This window comes from Monodon monoceros, unplaced genomic scaffold (assembly GCF_005190385.1).
Source record: "Monodon monoceros isolate NGI ecotype Baffin Bay Population unplaced genomic scaffold, NGI_Narwhal_1 Super_Scaffold_6, whole genome shotgun sequence".
NCBI lineage: Eukaryota > Metazoa > Chordata > Mammalia > Artiodactyla > Monodontidae > Monodon > Monodon monoceros.
The window spans coordinates 63,717,603-63,734,741 of record NW_021703783.1 but is presented as its reverse complement, the minus strand read 5'-3'; the positions used below and the strand labels follow the sequence as shown (position 1 = coordinate 63,734,741).

Here is a 17,139-nt window from a genome sequence, read left to right as displayed (position 1 = left end):
GATGCAATAGTTCTAGTGCAGAGTATCTGAGAACATATATGGAAACTGGACAGTATATAAGATTTGTCCAGAGTGGAGGTATTCTGTTTGGTAACAAATGGCTAAGAATTTTGTCAATTTGTAAGGAAAATTGAAACTTAATGTAAAAACTGTACCATATAGTACAGCATGTAGGGCATATTCTGGTTCAAGTTCAACATATAATACTATATATGTAGTTATCATGCCATAGAATGGACCTCCTACTTCTCTACTAACTCTTTTCATGTGTATAAAGTCAGAGCTCTGAAACTTTTTCAGGTATCATTATAAAAACCTGAGCTATGTGGGCATCTGGTATCCAGAGTGGTAGATGAGGAAATAGCATCCTATCATAAAACTTTAATGTGATTTCTGTAAAATCAGACTAATGACATATATTTCAGAACATGTAATAAACTTAACATAATGTAATGAAATTATTTACTTGTAGAATTTAGAGTTCTAATCAATTAATATTTTTTCTGCTAAAGGGCCAAACAAAACAAAAAAACTCAATGCTGAATTTCATACAATTAATATTTGTAATTTAAGCATAAAGATATTCATAGGCTACCATCATAATACATGTAAACATTTGTGAAAAATGTGGTTCAAGAGGGCTTCCCTGGTGGCGCAGTGGTTGAGAGTCCGCCTGCCGATGCAGGGGACACGGGTTCGTGCCCTGGCCCGGGAAGATCCCATCATGCGCGGAGCAGCTAGGCCCGTGAGCCGTGGCCGCTGAGCCTGCGCGTCCGGAGCCTGTGCTCCGCAACTGGAGAGGCCACAGCAGTGAGAGGCCCGCATACCGCAAAAAAAAAAAAAAAAAAAAAAAAAAAAATGTGGTTCAAGAGAAACCAGAGTGAAAGAGAACAAAAAATATGAAAACAAGATAGCATTTAAAATTTTTCTAAGTTGAGTTCTGAAGACAGTATACGTGCAGGTATGTATGTGTATGTATGTGTACACAGGTGTAATGTATATACACATATCTGTGTGTATATATGTACATGTGTGTATGATTTACACAATATATGTATATACATACATATATAGATACATATATAAAACTTTATGACATAATGTAAAAATATAACACATTATTATCAAGATATGGATTCAAGCCAAATTTAATATTTTTGTTTTGCTATAAATGGAAGCTTGTCAATTTCAATTTCCATATGCTTGATTTTTTTTTCTTGGTCTACATGGTCACAAATCTTGAGGGATACTAAGAATTGTCTTTATTTGGGACACCGTCAGTGAATGGTTAACTAGCTAAAAAAAATTCTTGAACTTGGCAAAAAGTCTCTGAGGCATTAGAAGATTTTTTTTAATTGAAATACTTTAATGCAAGATCTCATTGCTAGACTTGATGACACCTGTTACATTGAGCATCTCATTGGCATGGTACAAAATGCTGTTTCCCCTTAGTTCACCTGCCTTTCATTTCTGTTCTAACTGTAATAGGGGTCTGGTACATCACCTCCCTTCAATAAAGATTTGTTGAATCAATGAGTGAGTGAATGAATGAACAAACCTTACAAACTTGTGCACAGCCAGCTGTATCAGGAAGTAGGAAACTCAGAAGCAGGATGTAAAAGTTTTGGCTATCTGTACAGGGTCATCTTTGCTGTGTCCTGAAAACTTCATGATATAAATACAAGGATACAGATATAGATAAAGGTGCATAATTATGAATATATATTTAGATAGATAAATAGATGATTGATATATACATGATAGATAGATAGGTAGATAGATAGCAATATATACTTAATTATCTTCCATATGTCATCCATATGGATTCACTAGGATGTATTTCCCATCTGGGCTGTAAATTTCACTCCATCTGGCATGACTTCTAACTGAATGCTTGGCTATAAAATTCTTTGTTATAATGCTGTGATGAAAATTGTATTGATATCTCTCCTCTCTCCTTTCCTCTTCCACTTCCTCCCCGTCTTTCTTTCTCTTCTTCCTTCTTCTGCACTCTCTCTCTCTCCTGTTCTTCATCCACTATGACACTTTCCCCCTGAGCATTTATTGGAAACTAACAGCAAATGAGAAGCCCTTTTCAGTGTATTCCTTTAACTCCCCAAATTCTTATGATTGTAGCAAATTTTTCAGCTTGTTATCCAATACCTATAAATGAATGAAAGAAAAGCTATATTGAATTGCTTGCCTTGAAGCAGAATATGTCTAACAGTTATTTGTTGAAAAAAAATTATGTTGAAGGGATATAAAAATGTTTGTGCTTAATCTTCCTGACAGGTTATGAAATAGTAGCTCTAAAGTATTTTTTTTTTACATCTTTATTGGAGTATAATTGCTTTACAGTGGTGTGTTAGTTTCTGCTTTATAACAAAGTGAATCAGTTATACATATACATATGTTCCCATATCTCTTCCCTCTTGCGTCTCCCTCCCTCCCACCCTCCCTATCCCACCCCTCTAGGTGGTCAATCAAAACTACAATGAGATATCATCTCACACCAATCAGAATGGCCATCATCAAAAAATCTAGAAACAATAAATGCTGGAGAGGGTGTGGAGAAAAGGGAACACTCTTACACTGATGGTGGGAATGTGAATTGGTACAGCCACTAGGGAGAACAGTATGGAGGTTCCTTAAAAAACTAAAAATACAACTACCATATGACCTAGCAATCCCACTACTGGGCATATACCCTGAGAAAACCATAATTCAAAAAGAGTCATGTACCACAATGTTCATTGCAGTTCTATTTACAATAGCCAGGAGATGGAAACAACCTAAGTGTCCATCATCGCATGAATGGATAAAGAAGATGTGGCACATATACACAATGGAATATTACTCAGCCATAAAAAGAAACGAAATTGAGCTATTTGTAATGAGGTGGATAGACCTAGAGTCTGTCATACAGAGTGAAGTAAGTCAGAAAGAGAAAAACAAATACCATATGCTGACACATATATATGGAATTTAAGAAAAAAATAAAGTATTTTTGAACTTTTTATAAAACCAAACTGATAACATACGTTTCAGAAGGCTTAAGAGTAATTTTTCCCAGAGGCAGAAGGGTATATTATATGACTTCTGGGAATCTTCTCTGTAAGTCTATTAAAAACAAGTGTCTGGCTTGAAGACTTTTATTTTACCCATTTTTTTAAAAAGTGTAATTTAGTTATCCTTTTGCTTTTTCATTTTCAGTTATTTTCTGTAAAAATTCAAGTGCTTGAGATAGCTGGCATTAAACCTTCTAGAGTTAATATCGTTAATTTACTTTTGTTGGTGAAAGCTATATCTTGAGAGATTTTAGGGAGTGGTTTGTGTGTAACAATTGAAACAGACATTATTTACCCATCATGTGTCAGACATTGGCTGAAAACCAGTTGCTACCATCAGCACGTTAAATTTTGTTTTACATAGTAATATTGTACTTTTTTTACTTTCAAGTTAATAATTAAAATAATCTTATTTTAAATCAGAGGCAATTAAACTAAGTATGAAATTTCTTGACAAGCCACAGCCATCCTGGAAAGCTATTTGGAAAGCTAACCAAAAGTATGAGAATATGCCTCTACATTTCATATATTTTTATTTTTTATTTTATTTTTAAATTTATTTTATTTTTGGCTGCTTTGGGTCTTTGTTGCTGTGTGCAGGCTTTTCTCTAGTTGCGGCGAGCAGGGGCTACTCTTCATTGCGGTGTGCAGGCTTCTCATTGTGGTGGCTTCTCTTGTTGCAGAGCACAGGCTCTAGGCACGCGGGCTTCAGTAGTTGTGGCACATGGGCTCAGTAGTTGTGGCTCACAGGCTCTAGAGCGCAGGCTCATTAGTTGTGGTTCAGGGGCTTAGTAGCTGCACGGCCTGTGGGATCTTCCTGGACCAGGGCTCGAATCTGTGTCCCCTCCAATGGCAGGTAGATTCGTAACCACTGCGCCACCAGGGAAGCCCTCATATATTTTTAGAAGACAAGTATGTTCTAATTTTACTTGATTTAATAGGAATAGGGTGTTCATAGACTGTCTGTTTACTAATTTCACTTGAGCAAATGTTTCTATATGAAAACACACACCTAGCGGACTTAGTTCTTATGCCCTGAAATGTTTTCAGCCATATTTTCCCAACTGTTCTATTTCTATGCCATCTCATATCTTTTCACACATGGATACTTCTCTTTGGAAAGACTTCAACCTCCTATTTTGGCGAGGGTCACTCTGATACATCCCTTGAATTAGATGCTTTTCAGATGACCTCACTTAGCCTCCTTTAGGTTAAGTCAGTCGTATTAATTAAACTGCATTTCAGTTGTCTTGCTAGTTAACTGTCTCTTACTAATTGATGTTTCTCCCACCAAATTTAAAGTTCCTTGAGCACAGATATTGTGTCTTTTATAGGTATGCCCCTAGCATCTGGCAACAGTACCAGGCCTCTATAACCAAAATGGATAAGGTAGGATACTGTATCCTAGCAATTTTCAGAACTGGGCACCACTTTTATTATTGCTACTAGACAGAGATAGAAAGTTGAGTTGTCTCCAAATAGACCTTCAGAACAATGAAATAATGTTATTATCATAAATAGCCTACATAGAAAAAAGAAAAGTTTGGGGAAGAATATATACTTTGGCAATTTCAGCGATATTTAGAATAAAGCAGTGTGCTTAAAATAATTATGTATTAACACTATTTCTCCTTCCTACTTCTTTCAACATTAATTCATACTGCTTTCCTCCCCTCTCCACAAAAGAAATATGAAAAAGAAAGAACATATATTCTTATTGACCAAATACTTCAGATTTCCTAGCTTATATAGTTTGCTGGATTATGCAAATTCAGCAAATATATGAGATTATTCCAGGAATATGTGATATTATACCAGAAATATTTGATTTATTGTCTATTCTACAATAATAATAAGAAATATAGTGAGTCATTTGATCTAAATTATACCAGAACCAACTTACATGTAAGCATAAAAGTAAATGGGGGTTATAGTTGTACCATAATAATCTACTTGGCAAACAAATTTTTCCTTTAAATCCTGAGTTCCCAAGAAGCTTCAGGTTTGTTTTTGAGACATTTTTTCCACTCACAACTCTTGAGAGTATGAGTTACATGGTCCCACCCACCATAAGAGGAATTATGATCCCAACATTAATTTCAAGGAGGAAGAACCAAAAATTTATATATACATCACTGATTACCACAGCTAATATGTGTATATAGTTACTTTATTTGAGAATCAATGGAATAAACCCCATGTGGGCTAAGAAATCAGAAGGGTAAAAATGATTAATTTGAAAAACAAAATAATATGGCCAATTAAAATAATAATGGAAAAGGAAAACATGACTTTTCAAGTAAACTTGCAGTGATAATTAGAGTTATAGTTAAGGAGACTAATAATTTTAGCAAATAATACATACTTTATACAGGAAAAAACATTTTTTAAAAATAATTATTTGTGCTTAAAGAAAAAAAGGATGGGAGCACATTAAAGGGTAACAGGATCCACCCTGAAGGATCTCCCAGTGGCCAATGCTGGGACAATTTAAGCATCAAATAAATGGTATTATAGCCCAAAGTATAAAATAAATATACCTGAGTCCATGCCAATATAAATAAATGATCGAAAAAATAATCGGATGAGAGAAGCAAATCTTCTGTACAGAAGAATTCCGTGTAACATACGTACCTACTCCCACCTCCAGGAGGTAAAGCTCAATTTCACCCCTCCCTATCACTTATTTGAGAGCATGCTAATGACTAACTTCCAAAGAACAGAGTATGGAAAGGGAAAAATAGTAACTTTACAGTTGAAAACCCTAACAAATATTACTTTAACCAAGCGATGAAGGTTAACATCGCTAGTAATATGTGGATATCATGTACACCCAGTATGATGTGATGAGGTCACTTCATTAATATGAGGTGATGAGAAAGTCACTTCACCCCTGTGGTATTCTTTTCCAAAACCCGTAACCCTAGTTTAATCTTGAGGAAAACATCAGACAAAATAATATAAGCATCAGATCAGGAGATATCCTACAGAATACTTGACCAGAAATTCTTGATAGTCTTCTAGAGACTATCAAGATCATGAAAAACAAGGAAAAGCTAAGAAGCTGTCACAGCCCAGAGGAAACTAGGGAACCATAGAAACTAAATAAATGTGGTACCGTAGATTAGAACCTAGGATAGAAAAGGGACATTAATGAAATGACTAGTGAAATCCAAGCAAAGCCTAGTTTAGTGAATAGTAATGTACCATATCAGTTTATTAGTTTTAACAAATGTACCATAGAAACGTAAGATGTTAGCAATTACATAAATTGGGTGAGGGATATATGGGAACTCTTCATACTATCTTTGCAACTTTTCTATAAATCTAAAATTATCCCCCAATTAAACAGTTATTTAACAAGTTATCTTCTGATTTATTTAGCAGCTTGCTAAGTAAACAATTACCTACTTACATAATTTACCATAATATAGGAATCCCATCTAAGGAAATGAAAATTTTTTCTACTTCTTCCCCATTGATATTATAAATTTGAATCATGACTAGACAATCAAAAGTAAAAATGAATAATAATTTAAGTTTTAAGAGCTCATCACCATCATATTACTTTTCTAGTCTTCAGGTTCAAAGGAGGTGGTTCCTGGTTCTTGATTGTAAATAACTATGTCATCTTAGATACGTTCACAAAGACACCACTTTTGGTTCATTCTAGTCTCTGTCCTCCTGAAGTCTCCGCCTTTGAATGATGTGTAAATGGAACATTTATTTTTACCTCTAAAAAGTGTAAAGTCATCTGAATATGCTCTTTTATACAGACTGAATAATCTGTGTGAAAAGACATAGAAAAATGAACATGCATTGCAACACAGCCTAAATATTTGTAATCAATATTTTTAGATCTTGGGTCAAAAATTTTCATGTATCTAAAATATATTTTATTAATTGCTTTCTATATACATGAGATAAAGTTGTAATTATTTAAAACACATGTATGGTACTTTTTAAAGCATTAATTGTGAAACAATTTTTTGAGTTAATGTGGGGGAAATAAGAAAACAATGATTACATTCATATTCATGATGTTCTTTAAGAGTTTAGAAAAGTAAAAATAATTGAAGCATTTTATTTGATAAAGTGCCTAGTATTATATAGCCTTACTGAATTATATGCCTTGCCCCTGAATGTCCTAGCCAGCTAAAATATGACTTGATCTATACATTTTAAAAAGAACTGTTCATTAAAAAAAAAAAAAGGATTTAAAATTTAAAATCTCGTTGAACAGACTGGGATTAACAAAGAGATTTAGAAACATACAGAAATAATCATGATGAAATAATAATTTGTTACTAGATACAGCTTTAAACAGTATAGGAAGCATGCTTCAGGTTAGTCAGAAGAGGTCCTCTGAATTACACTGTGCATGCTTCCCTGAAATGAAACTGTATGTTATTGGTTAACCAGGATATTTAGCATAATCACTCTGCTAGACTGTGGTGGAGGGAGGTGATTATCACTGAGAACAGATGGGCAGGTCCACAGCACTGCCAGATTCTGCACAAGCTCCATTTATTGTTGGTTCTTGCTTTTTTTCCTTCGGTGTTTAAATTTTTTTTTAAACATTGTATGTTCTAAAGAACTAGCTGCACAAAAGGTCAGTAGCCGATGACCTTTCAGCTTAGATTTCAAATGTAGGAGAAAGATTCAAAATGCTATCACTGTGTATCTAAGAAGGATGGGGCAGATTTCATTTTACCCTCTAGCCTCCCTCAGTGCATGCACGGATTTATGTGTACGCTAAGCTCTCTGCTCTGCATCTCTAGCTCCTTGTGGATTATATTGTCTCTCTGATCAGAAATGATTTTCTCGGATATGAACACCGTTTCTGGCTCCCCTAAAGTGCATCCTCCTAATGGGACCCGGTTTTACACTTTTCAAGTAAGTGTGCTTTAAATGGCTTCACTACTTAGGAAGTTAATATATAGTCAAACTTTTAATAAAGAGAAAAGTAAGGGAAGGAAAACTGCAAAGTGTGAAAGTATTAAAGGGGATGTAAGATATAGATAATGTGCATGTCAGTTTAATCTGTTTTTTTTTTATACGGAGATGAGATGGCGTTAAGATTCTCTGTGAATTCAAGCAAAATAATAGTGAACCCTTAATTTTCACAAGGATTCTTAAATCTGCTACAGTATCATCTTTTGAGAGTTTATGAGTTATTCTCCTGAAGTTGTTATTTATGGATATAATATGGTGAAAATTACAGAGTTACTTCCCTGATATATCACAGAAAGGGTAGAATTAAAAGACATTTTAGGGAACTTTGCAAACTATGTTCTCTGGGCTTAGAAAAATGTTTTGTATTTCATATACATAGCTTAACATAACTCCTGTTATTTAATTTTGTTATGTGTGCAATGTACAATCAATAATACAGTAGCTTAAGTACCAGGTTTAGTATGCTTTACAATTTGAGATAAAGTAGAAACTCATTAAGATGGAAGATTTTGTGTTATCAAAAAGTCAAAATGATTTACAATATAAATGTAAATGTGAGTTACAAAGCTGTTACCTACTAAATGTATTTCAACTGCCTGTGAATAAATCAGTCATCAGTCTAGAAAATGGTTGTCTAAAGTAAATCATATTCTACTTCATTTTTATCCTCAAATTGCATTTTTCAGTACTAAGGATTACTTTGCAATTCAGTCATATCATCATTAGATTAAAAGGAAAAATGAAACTCTTCTCTTTGTATATTTTACACTATGGGAATATAAACAGCCTAACATTTAATTATTTTAGCTATATAGTTATAATGCACTGAAAAAATAAGTGTAAAGACCTAGAGAATTAATATAGTAGAGGCAGCATGAATTCTTTTGAAAGGGGGCTCTGAATAAATGCACATCTGATTGATTAAAGTCTCTTGCCTTTGCAAACTATAGCAGTAGCTATAATTACTCTCTCCCCCCCTTCTTATACTTCTGTTTTTAATTCTGTCGCCTCTCTTGCCTTACACTGATGTCTACTGGTAGCGCAAGTCTGTGCTGTTACAGAATATATTTACTTCCCAGTGGCGATCAGCTTATTGTGGCAGTGACTCAGAATGCAATTGCCCCGGGGCTGCTCTACAGAATTATTACTTTTTTCTTCTCCATACACTGAGATATAAACACTCCTTACAATATATCCCATAGCTGCCTTTTAGGGGCAGCTTTTGACATTGGGTATTCTGCTTCAGTCTCTTAAAGTTTAAGGGTCAGTGAATTCCATGGCTCAGTCATGACACAGGCTTTTTACAATTCTTTCAGTAGATCTTGCTGACACATTTCCTGGCAGGTGATTTTCTTTGAAAACACACTAGAATGATTTTTAACTACTTATTTTTGTGTTGATGTTATAACAATTCATGTAAAAACACTAGGATTTCAGATAAAATAGAAATGTTGGCAAATATGAACTCTGTTCTCCTACATTTTTAAAATCACAAAATGGTATTTGATCCTGACATTCATGATAACAGGCAATGTGTGTTTAACTTTTTGTTGCTATTGTTTGTTTTTGCTTTTGGTGGAAAAGAAGGAAGAAAGGATGGTTTTTAAAGCATGAATATAAAGGTTTATAAAAGTTGACTCTTTGCTTTTATTTTCAAAGGACTGAATTAAACAGAATTATTTTTCTTATATCTATATTAACCTATTTAATGCAGTATACTTTCTTTGGTTGAAATACTGTCATGAGAAATGAGATGCTGTAAAAGTAACAAACGTTGTCAAAAAATGTATCTTGTGGAAATGATTAGTTAAATTTTCAAAAGTGGTTCTCATTATAGAATGGCATAAATGCATTTCTGAAATGATTCTGCATCAAGGAATTGAGATTTTAATGCTTACTTTCTTAAAATTATTCTTGCACAAGAGTTAACATATGCAAAAACATTTAAGATAGCTTAGCATGAATGATACTGAGTTTCAGTTCCATCTTCTCATCAAATGTTTAAACTAGCTTGTCATTTTTGCTGAAATTGTACAATATTAAATTTTAAAAGTAAGATATAGATGTATTTGACCTGAAGGGTTCAAAGGTAAAAAGACAACAAATAAGAAGCTGAAGGATATTCTAATTACAAGCCTTTCTTTTTCATTGTATTTTAATTTAGCCAAATACATTCATACTTCTACACACACATGCAAATACTATTTTGTATAGACTAACACTTGATTTAAATTAATTTCCTTATAAATGAGACCTCACTTCAATATTCCGTGAAGATAATTGTGTCTGCATGTTTCTATTCAGAGGTTCTTAGACCCTGGGTGATGCCAACACCCAATTTGCACTATATATTTTGTGCATAACTTATCACCCAAAATCAAATTTTTAGAGTATAGTTGCCGAGAATGATTTTTGATTGATGAAAATTAAAATTAATTATAATATTTGTGCGTATTAGAACTGTCAATTTATGGGGCTCAAATATGTACAAATGGGAAACCTACCTTCAAACAAAATTATATTATATATATATATGTGAATGCAGTAAAAATTCTTTTAAATTTTATGTCTATAAAAATGATGTCCCACAGCTCGGTGCTTTGTGACCACCTAGAGGGGTGGGATAGGGAGGGTGGGAGGGAGGGAGACGCAAGAGGGAAGAGATATGGAGATATATGTATATGTATAACTGATTCACTTTGTTATAAAGCAGAAACTAACACACCATTGTAAAGCAATTATACTCCAATAAAGAGGTTAAAAAAAAATGATGTCCCAACATCATTTCACATTTAGCTCTGTTTTTGCAAGCAAAACCATTTAATAATGCTTTACTAAACTTCTAGATTAGCTAATCATGACTTAATGTGTTAATTCTCCCAGAGGTATTGATGAGCAACACGCTACCCCCTCATTTCCTAGAGATTATCTTCACCTAGACATTTTCAAAGTCTGCCCAGTCCTAAGATTTCATGGGAGTTTGTCAGTAGTTGCTAGAGACAGTAGGGAGGAGGAATACATTCTTTTGAGGTTCTTAATGTTTTCTTATTCTACATTTACCTATTTTATTCATTGGAGCTTTATGCAAGCTTTCATGAACTACAACAATAACAAACAGTATACTGCTATCAAAAACAAAGCAAAAGTGGTTTGTAAACCACTTCCTCAAACCAAAGGAATATATTTCTGATGAGAGCAGTTTTGATCTATTGAATCCACAGAGCAATTATTTCTGCTTAGAATACATTTCTTTGCCATTTCATCCTAGTATTAATAACATTAACTGCCAAGAACGTGTGTAAAAGTCTTTGACTGTTGCCCCCTGGTATCCACTGAAGACAAGAGAAAGACACTTTGTCACAAAATATGGAAACACATTAATCTGCCATTTCCATGTTTAAAATACTTTATGGGGGCTTCCCTGGTGGCGCAGTGATTGAGAGTCCGCCTGCCGATGCAGGGGACACAGGTTCGTGCCCCGGTCTGGGAAGATCCCACATGCCGCGGAGCAGCTGGGCCCGTGAGCCATGGCCGCTGAGCCTGCGCGTCCGGAGCCTGTGCTCCGCAGTGGGAGAGGCCACAGGAGTGAGAGGCCCGCATACCGCAAAAAAAAAAAAAAAAAAAAAAAAAAATACTTTGTGTATCCCCTGTCCTTAAAGGATAAAATTCACTTCTTTAGCTTGTCATATAAAAGCTCTTCCTGGTCTGGAGCTCATGCAACATACTACTTTATTTACCTGCTTTCCCAGAAATTTGTCTGTATGCTTCTGTTCTTTGCCTCTTCACTGAACCTGCCCATTGGAAAATTGTTTTTGCTTAAAGACTCATCTCAAATGCCACCTACCCCGTGAAGCCTTCAGTCATTCACCTGATTCATGCATGATGTATTAAGATGTATTAAGTATATTTCCTTTGATCATTTGCCTGTTTATACCACTACTGAAGCAGTTATTATGCTTTTTTTTATTGGAGTATAGTTGATTTACAATGTTGTGTTAGTTTCAGGTGTACAGCAAAGTGAATCAGTTATACATACACATATATCCACTCTTTTGTTTTTTAGATTCTTTTCCCTTATAAGTGATTATAGAGTATTGAGTAGAGTTCCCTGTGCTATACAGCAGGTTCTTATTAGTTGTCTATTTTATATATAGTGTATATGTGTCAGTCCCAATCTCCCAAGTTATCCCTCCCTTGTTATGCTTTGTTTTACTCTCCGAGAGCATTTTATTAATCTGTGTCCCTAGCAAATGGATACTGCAAATATCTCTGTATAATAAGCAGAGACATATATTTGGAAGGTGATTAAAATATGAAAATTCAACACAATAAACAACAACTTATTTTTGTGTTAACTATATAAGCAGTTGGTGAGACATATATTATTAGAGAAATATCTAAAGATATATAAAGGTAAATGTGTTTAATACTAAGCCTTTGTGTACCAGTGTTGGGTTCTTCAAAATAGATAACAGTTACATTAGTGATCTCAGAAAAGCTTTAATTTTATTGTTTTTAAAATAGATTTCTGTTACAGCTAGACAAAACCTTTTTGAGATTTTTTTCTTTATACCTCTTTACCATTCCTTATTAATTGGGGCATTTCATATTTTATCAAGAGAACTTTAAAATTGATTAATATATAATTTTTCATTTAGCAGATACTATTACTTGAAATATATAGAAGACTAATAGGCAAGTTGGAAATCTCAACTGCATGAAGAATTTCACTCAAATTCTTAATAATTAGGATGGGGCACCATATCTTTGTGATCATATGAGGTTGAGGTAATTCTGGCTTTTCAGGAAAGAAAAAAAACAGATTTTTTAATATTCTATCATTTTTTTCTCCCTGGGAATATACCATTATTTTTCTATTATTTGGAGCATATTATAACTTCTTACTGTTGATATATATATTTTTTAAAGCTGTGGTTTTCTTTTTTTGAAGATGTTGGGGGTAGGAGTTTATTAATTAATTTATTTTTGCTGTGTTGGGTCTTCATTTCTGTGCGAGGGCTTTCTCTAGTTGTGGCAAGCGGGGGCCACTCTTCATCGCAGTGCACGGGCCTCTCACTATCGCGGCCTCTCTTGTTGCGGATCACGCGGCTCCAGACGCGCAGGCTCAGTAGTTGTGGCTCACGGGCCTAGTTGCTCTGCGGCATGTGGGATCCTCCCAGACCAGGGCTTGAACCCGTGTCCCCTGCATTAGTAGGCAGAGTCTCAACCACTGCGCCACCAGGGAAGCCCCACTGTTGATATTTTTTAAACGCACTGGAAATATCTATCAGAATGCTTGGAACATAAAAAAAAAAGAAGAATGAAAGCAAAGTAGCCTAATAGAGATAAGAAAGACAGACCCTTTGGCTCCAAGGTTACAGAGTAATATAAGCAGACTTCCCCAACTTAGTGAGAGAACTGAGGCTTTTCTCTGTTGCCCAACTGCTGTATGCAGCCATGATTATGATTATGATTGGTGAGCTAACACAAGAGGTATTTCAAGCAAGCTGACTGACATGTTTAAAGGTACATATTGGTGTCTGGGAAAGGCAGAGTTTGGTATAACTGGAACGTAAGCTGGAGAAGGAAATGGCTAAAAGTCAATGTGCAAACTCCAGAATATAAAAATAGGTTTGAATGTCAAGTCCAGATCCTCAGGAACTTGAATTTAGGATTCAAGGATTTTCAGCAAAGAATGACAAACTTCGATTTACTGTTTAGTTAGAATATTGGATTGTGCCTTGGCTGGTTGATAGGACAGGGAAAACTATTCAGTAGCTTTCCAAAAATATCTAGATGAATTGTCATGATTTCCCTGCTTTACAGATGAAAAAAACTGATGCTCAAAAAAGGCACTTAAGTAGTTGTTAATAATGCAGGGTATACTTAACGTAGTTTCTGTCTGAATCTGGGGTTATGGAACCCAGAATTCCACAGTCTTTTCTGTATAGTCTTCTGCTGAAATTGTATTCAGTATTCAAAAGTATTCCAAGCTATATAATTTCTAATCCTGTTGACCTATTAATTCAGAAACTTATAGAAATTTAACTCTACTTCTTCAAAACATTGTACTACAGCCTCATTGGGTTTTTAAACTTGAGGTTCTTATTCAGTTACATCTCCTCATTTAATCCTTATTAACACAGTTTTCTTCTAGTTGGAAATATGTTTTTATAGTAGTCAAATTGCTAATCAAATTGTGCTGAAAGGCAAAAAGGGAAATAGAGGGGGAAAACCTTCCCTAAACACGCACTTTTATTAATATAAGAATGCTCTGTATATCAGTGAGACCTACTGTAGAAAACAATGAGTAGCTCCTGAGCTCCCCATAGGAAATCGTATGTCTTCCATCTGCAGAGGTTTGTGCTTAGTAGAATTTGGCTAGGCAATATATTCTAAGAGGACAGGCACTGTGTACTTTTTTTTCATTGTTAAATCACTAGCACCAAGCAGTGTCCAACACACAGCCTTGATTTAGTAAGTAGGTGTTGAATTGAATTACAAATTGAAAAGGAGTATGTATTCTGATCTAGAATGACCTCTCCATAGGAATACAGAAATGGTTGTAAGATACCCAGCATAGCATCCACAAATATATTTCACTTATACCTAGCTAACATAGCTTTATATTTCAAGTATTGTCTGCAGGGGAAGGAAATTGGAAGTAGGGAATTAATTAGGAGGCTCTTAAGATAAAGCTTTTAATGCACGGAGCACAGTGCCTGGTGGTTAGTAAGAGCTCAATGAGCAGCAATCACAACAGCAGTGACCAAAAGTGGGGTCTGCAAAACGTACTAGAGAAGGCAAGGGTATGAGCATAAAGGACAAAGGAAAAGTCATTAAGAGATAGATTCAAAGGAATCCATTAACTTACTGAATATAGGAGACGAGAGAAAAAGGCAAGATTACCTCTAGTGAGGGAGAGAGAAATATGGAGGAGGAGCAGCTTTGCAAAACAATGTATTGAGTTTGGGTTTGGACAGATTGAGTAGACAGTTGGAAATAACGGGTTTGGCTCTGAGGAGGCAGGTCTGCCTGAATAGTAGATGTAAATGTGGGAGGCATCTGCTTACAGAGTAGGGAAAACTATGGAAGTGGATGAAATGACCTTGGCAAAGAATGAGGAGAAGGGGGGTGGGGGTGGGGCTGGGCGTGAAATCCTTGGACCCGCTGACTTACCCGGAATTATTATCACTTGGAGTGTGTGTGCTTGGTTTATTTTGCAAACACAGTTTGGAAGCTTTTTCCTAATCACCTCTCCTTGAATATCACCTCTGAACCTAATTCAGTTTAGGTGCTCCTGCCTCTTTGTGTGTGTCTTTGCTTTATTTTGTAAATGTGTTTTGGTAGCTAGCATTTCCTTTTAACCCCCTCCTTAAATATTGTCCCCGAACTTTAATTCAAGTTAAATCCTCCTGTCCTTAACACCTTCACAAAGTAACTTGATGTATGTCTATTGTATTATTTATTATACCATATTTAATTTTTTACTTATCTCTCTTCACCACTAGTCTGTGAACTCCTGAAAAGCATAAAATTTATTTTACTTAACTACTCATATTTGTTTATTGACACCTAGACTAATGCTTGTCGTATAGACAGAATCTGTTTTTTGAATGAATGAATTCATGTGTAAATTGAAGGCTAGCTAAAATTAATCCTCTTATATTAATTTCTGAAATCATTTGACACACCTTGTTGAATATCCCCATTATGCCAGACTTTAATGATGGTGAGCAAAATACCAGTTTTCTGTGCTCAAAAGTCTTAGTCGCCTCTTGGAATATTATCCAACAGTCATAATAGCACATTATTTGGTTCTCTGCAAATACTTTGACTTTAAAGGTTCATATAGATATTACTGTTATAATTTATGTAATTCCAATTAAATAATTCTAATTCCAAATCTATTTTTAATTCTGGTTCACAGCTAACTTTTCCACTGTTGGTTCTTTCTTTTATATTTTCAAAATATTTTACAAATAATAAGAATTATTCTCAAAAAATAAAATTGCATGATAGTTTGGAGCATGCCTTTTGAAATTAAACACACGGTTCAAAACTAGTTTCCACCGTTCACTAGAGTCTGCCTATAAGCACGTGAAATTATTTCTTTCTTTTCACTTTCCTTGACTGTCTATTGGAAAACGGTAGAGCACGTCATGAGGTTATCATGATGCTAAATGGATTATTTATAGAATAATATATAAAGTATTTACTTCCAATAAAGATGGCATTCAATCAAGATTAGCTAGTGTTGTTTTAATGATTAATGTACTTTCTAAATAATAGCATAATTTATTCCACAAATGATCTTTTTTCCTTTTGCTCATTTTAAATTTAGGAAAAACTTAATGCTAAGAAAACATATTCACCACTTTAAGTACTTTAAGTGCTTCATATATATGCTAAGGGATCTTATTAAAATATATTTATTAATTTTTCAAGATCTTAATTTTATATTAAATATTTTTGTGCTTATAGAATATAAGCTTTCAGAGAATTGATTTAAGTATCCCTTTGAAAGTATACTTGGATTCCTTTTATAAATACATTTTTGCTATTTTTCAATTGTATTTGGTAAAGTCTTTTGATGTTTACCTTGTATCTTCGTTATGAATTTTATTATCATCTCAAGTTTTACACAGATACAGATGCAAATTTAAAATGACCAGTTTGTGAAATTGGCTAACTTAGGATATAATTCAAAATATCTACAGATTAAAAGAGATTGGCTCACTTTGTATGCTGGGTGCTCCACACAATATGTAAAGATTTAGAGTAATTACTAAATTTATTTAGAGCCAACCAGATTGGATGCTATTATTGGCAGCAGAAATGTCAAAGAATTACTGAGTATGTTAACAATGCTAAGGAGTGTATAACATTTTTAAACAACATCACAAAATTATTCTCTAAGTTATATCACAAAACAGAAGTTGGCAAAGTTACATGGACAACTGAGCAATGTCATTAGGAAGAAATAAACATAATCTCGTTTTTACAGCTTAAATATTCTCAATTTTAATTATGTTGGTGAAAAAGTACAGAAGATACACAAAAAAAGACATACTTATTTGTTGTTTTCTATCAAATAAAATCAATGCAAAAGCAA

The 17,139-nt window shown here is 34.3% G+C and overlaps 1 protein-coding gene across 7 annotated transcripts in view; it reads left to right on the top strand.

The window, feature by feature from the left end:
• Positions 1-17,139, top strand: part of PPFIA2 (PTPRF interacting protein alpha 2) — a 472,979-nt gene that overhangs the window by 132,885 nt on the left and 322,955 nt on the right. For 2 of the 7 annotated variants that reach the window (XM_029205880.1, XM_029205879.1), the window contains exon 1: positions 7,545-7,964. The exons of 4 other annotated variants lie outside the window; for them this stretch is intronic. In XM_029205880.1, coding sequence (XP_029061713.1) covers positions 7,884-7,964 — 81 coding nt within the window. In that variant the 5' untranslated portion in view covers positions 7,545-7,883. Of the gene's footprint in view, positions 1-7,544; positions 7,965-17,139 lie in introns of those variants that run through there. One more of the 7 variants, XM_029205878.1, reaches the window with a different exon arrangement.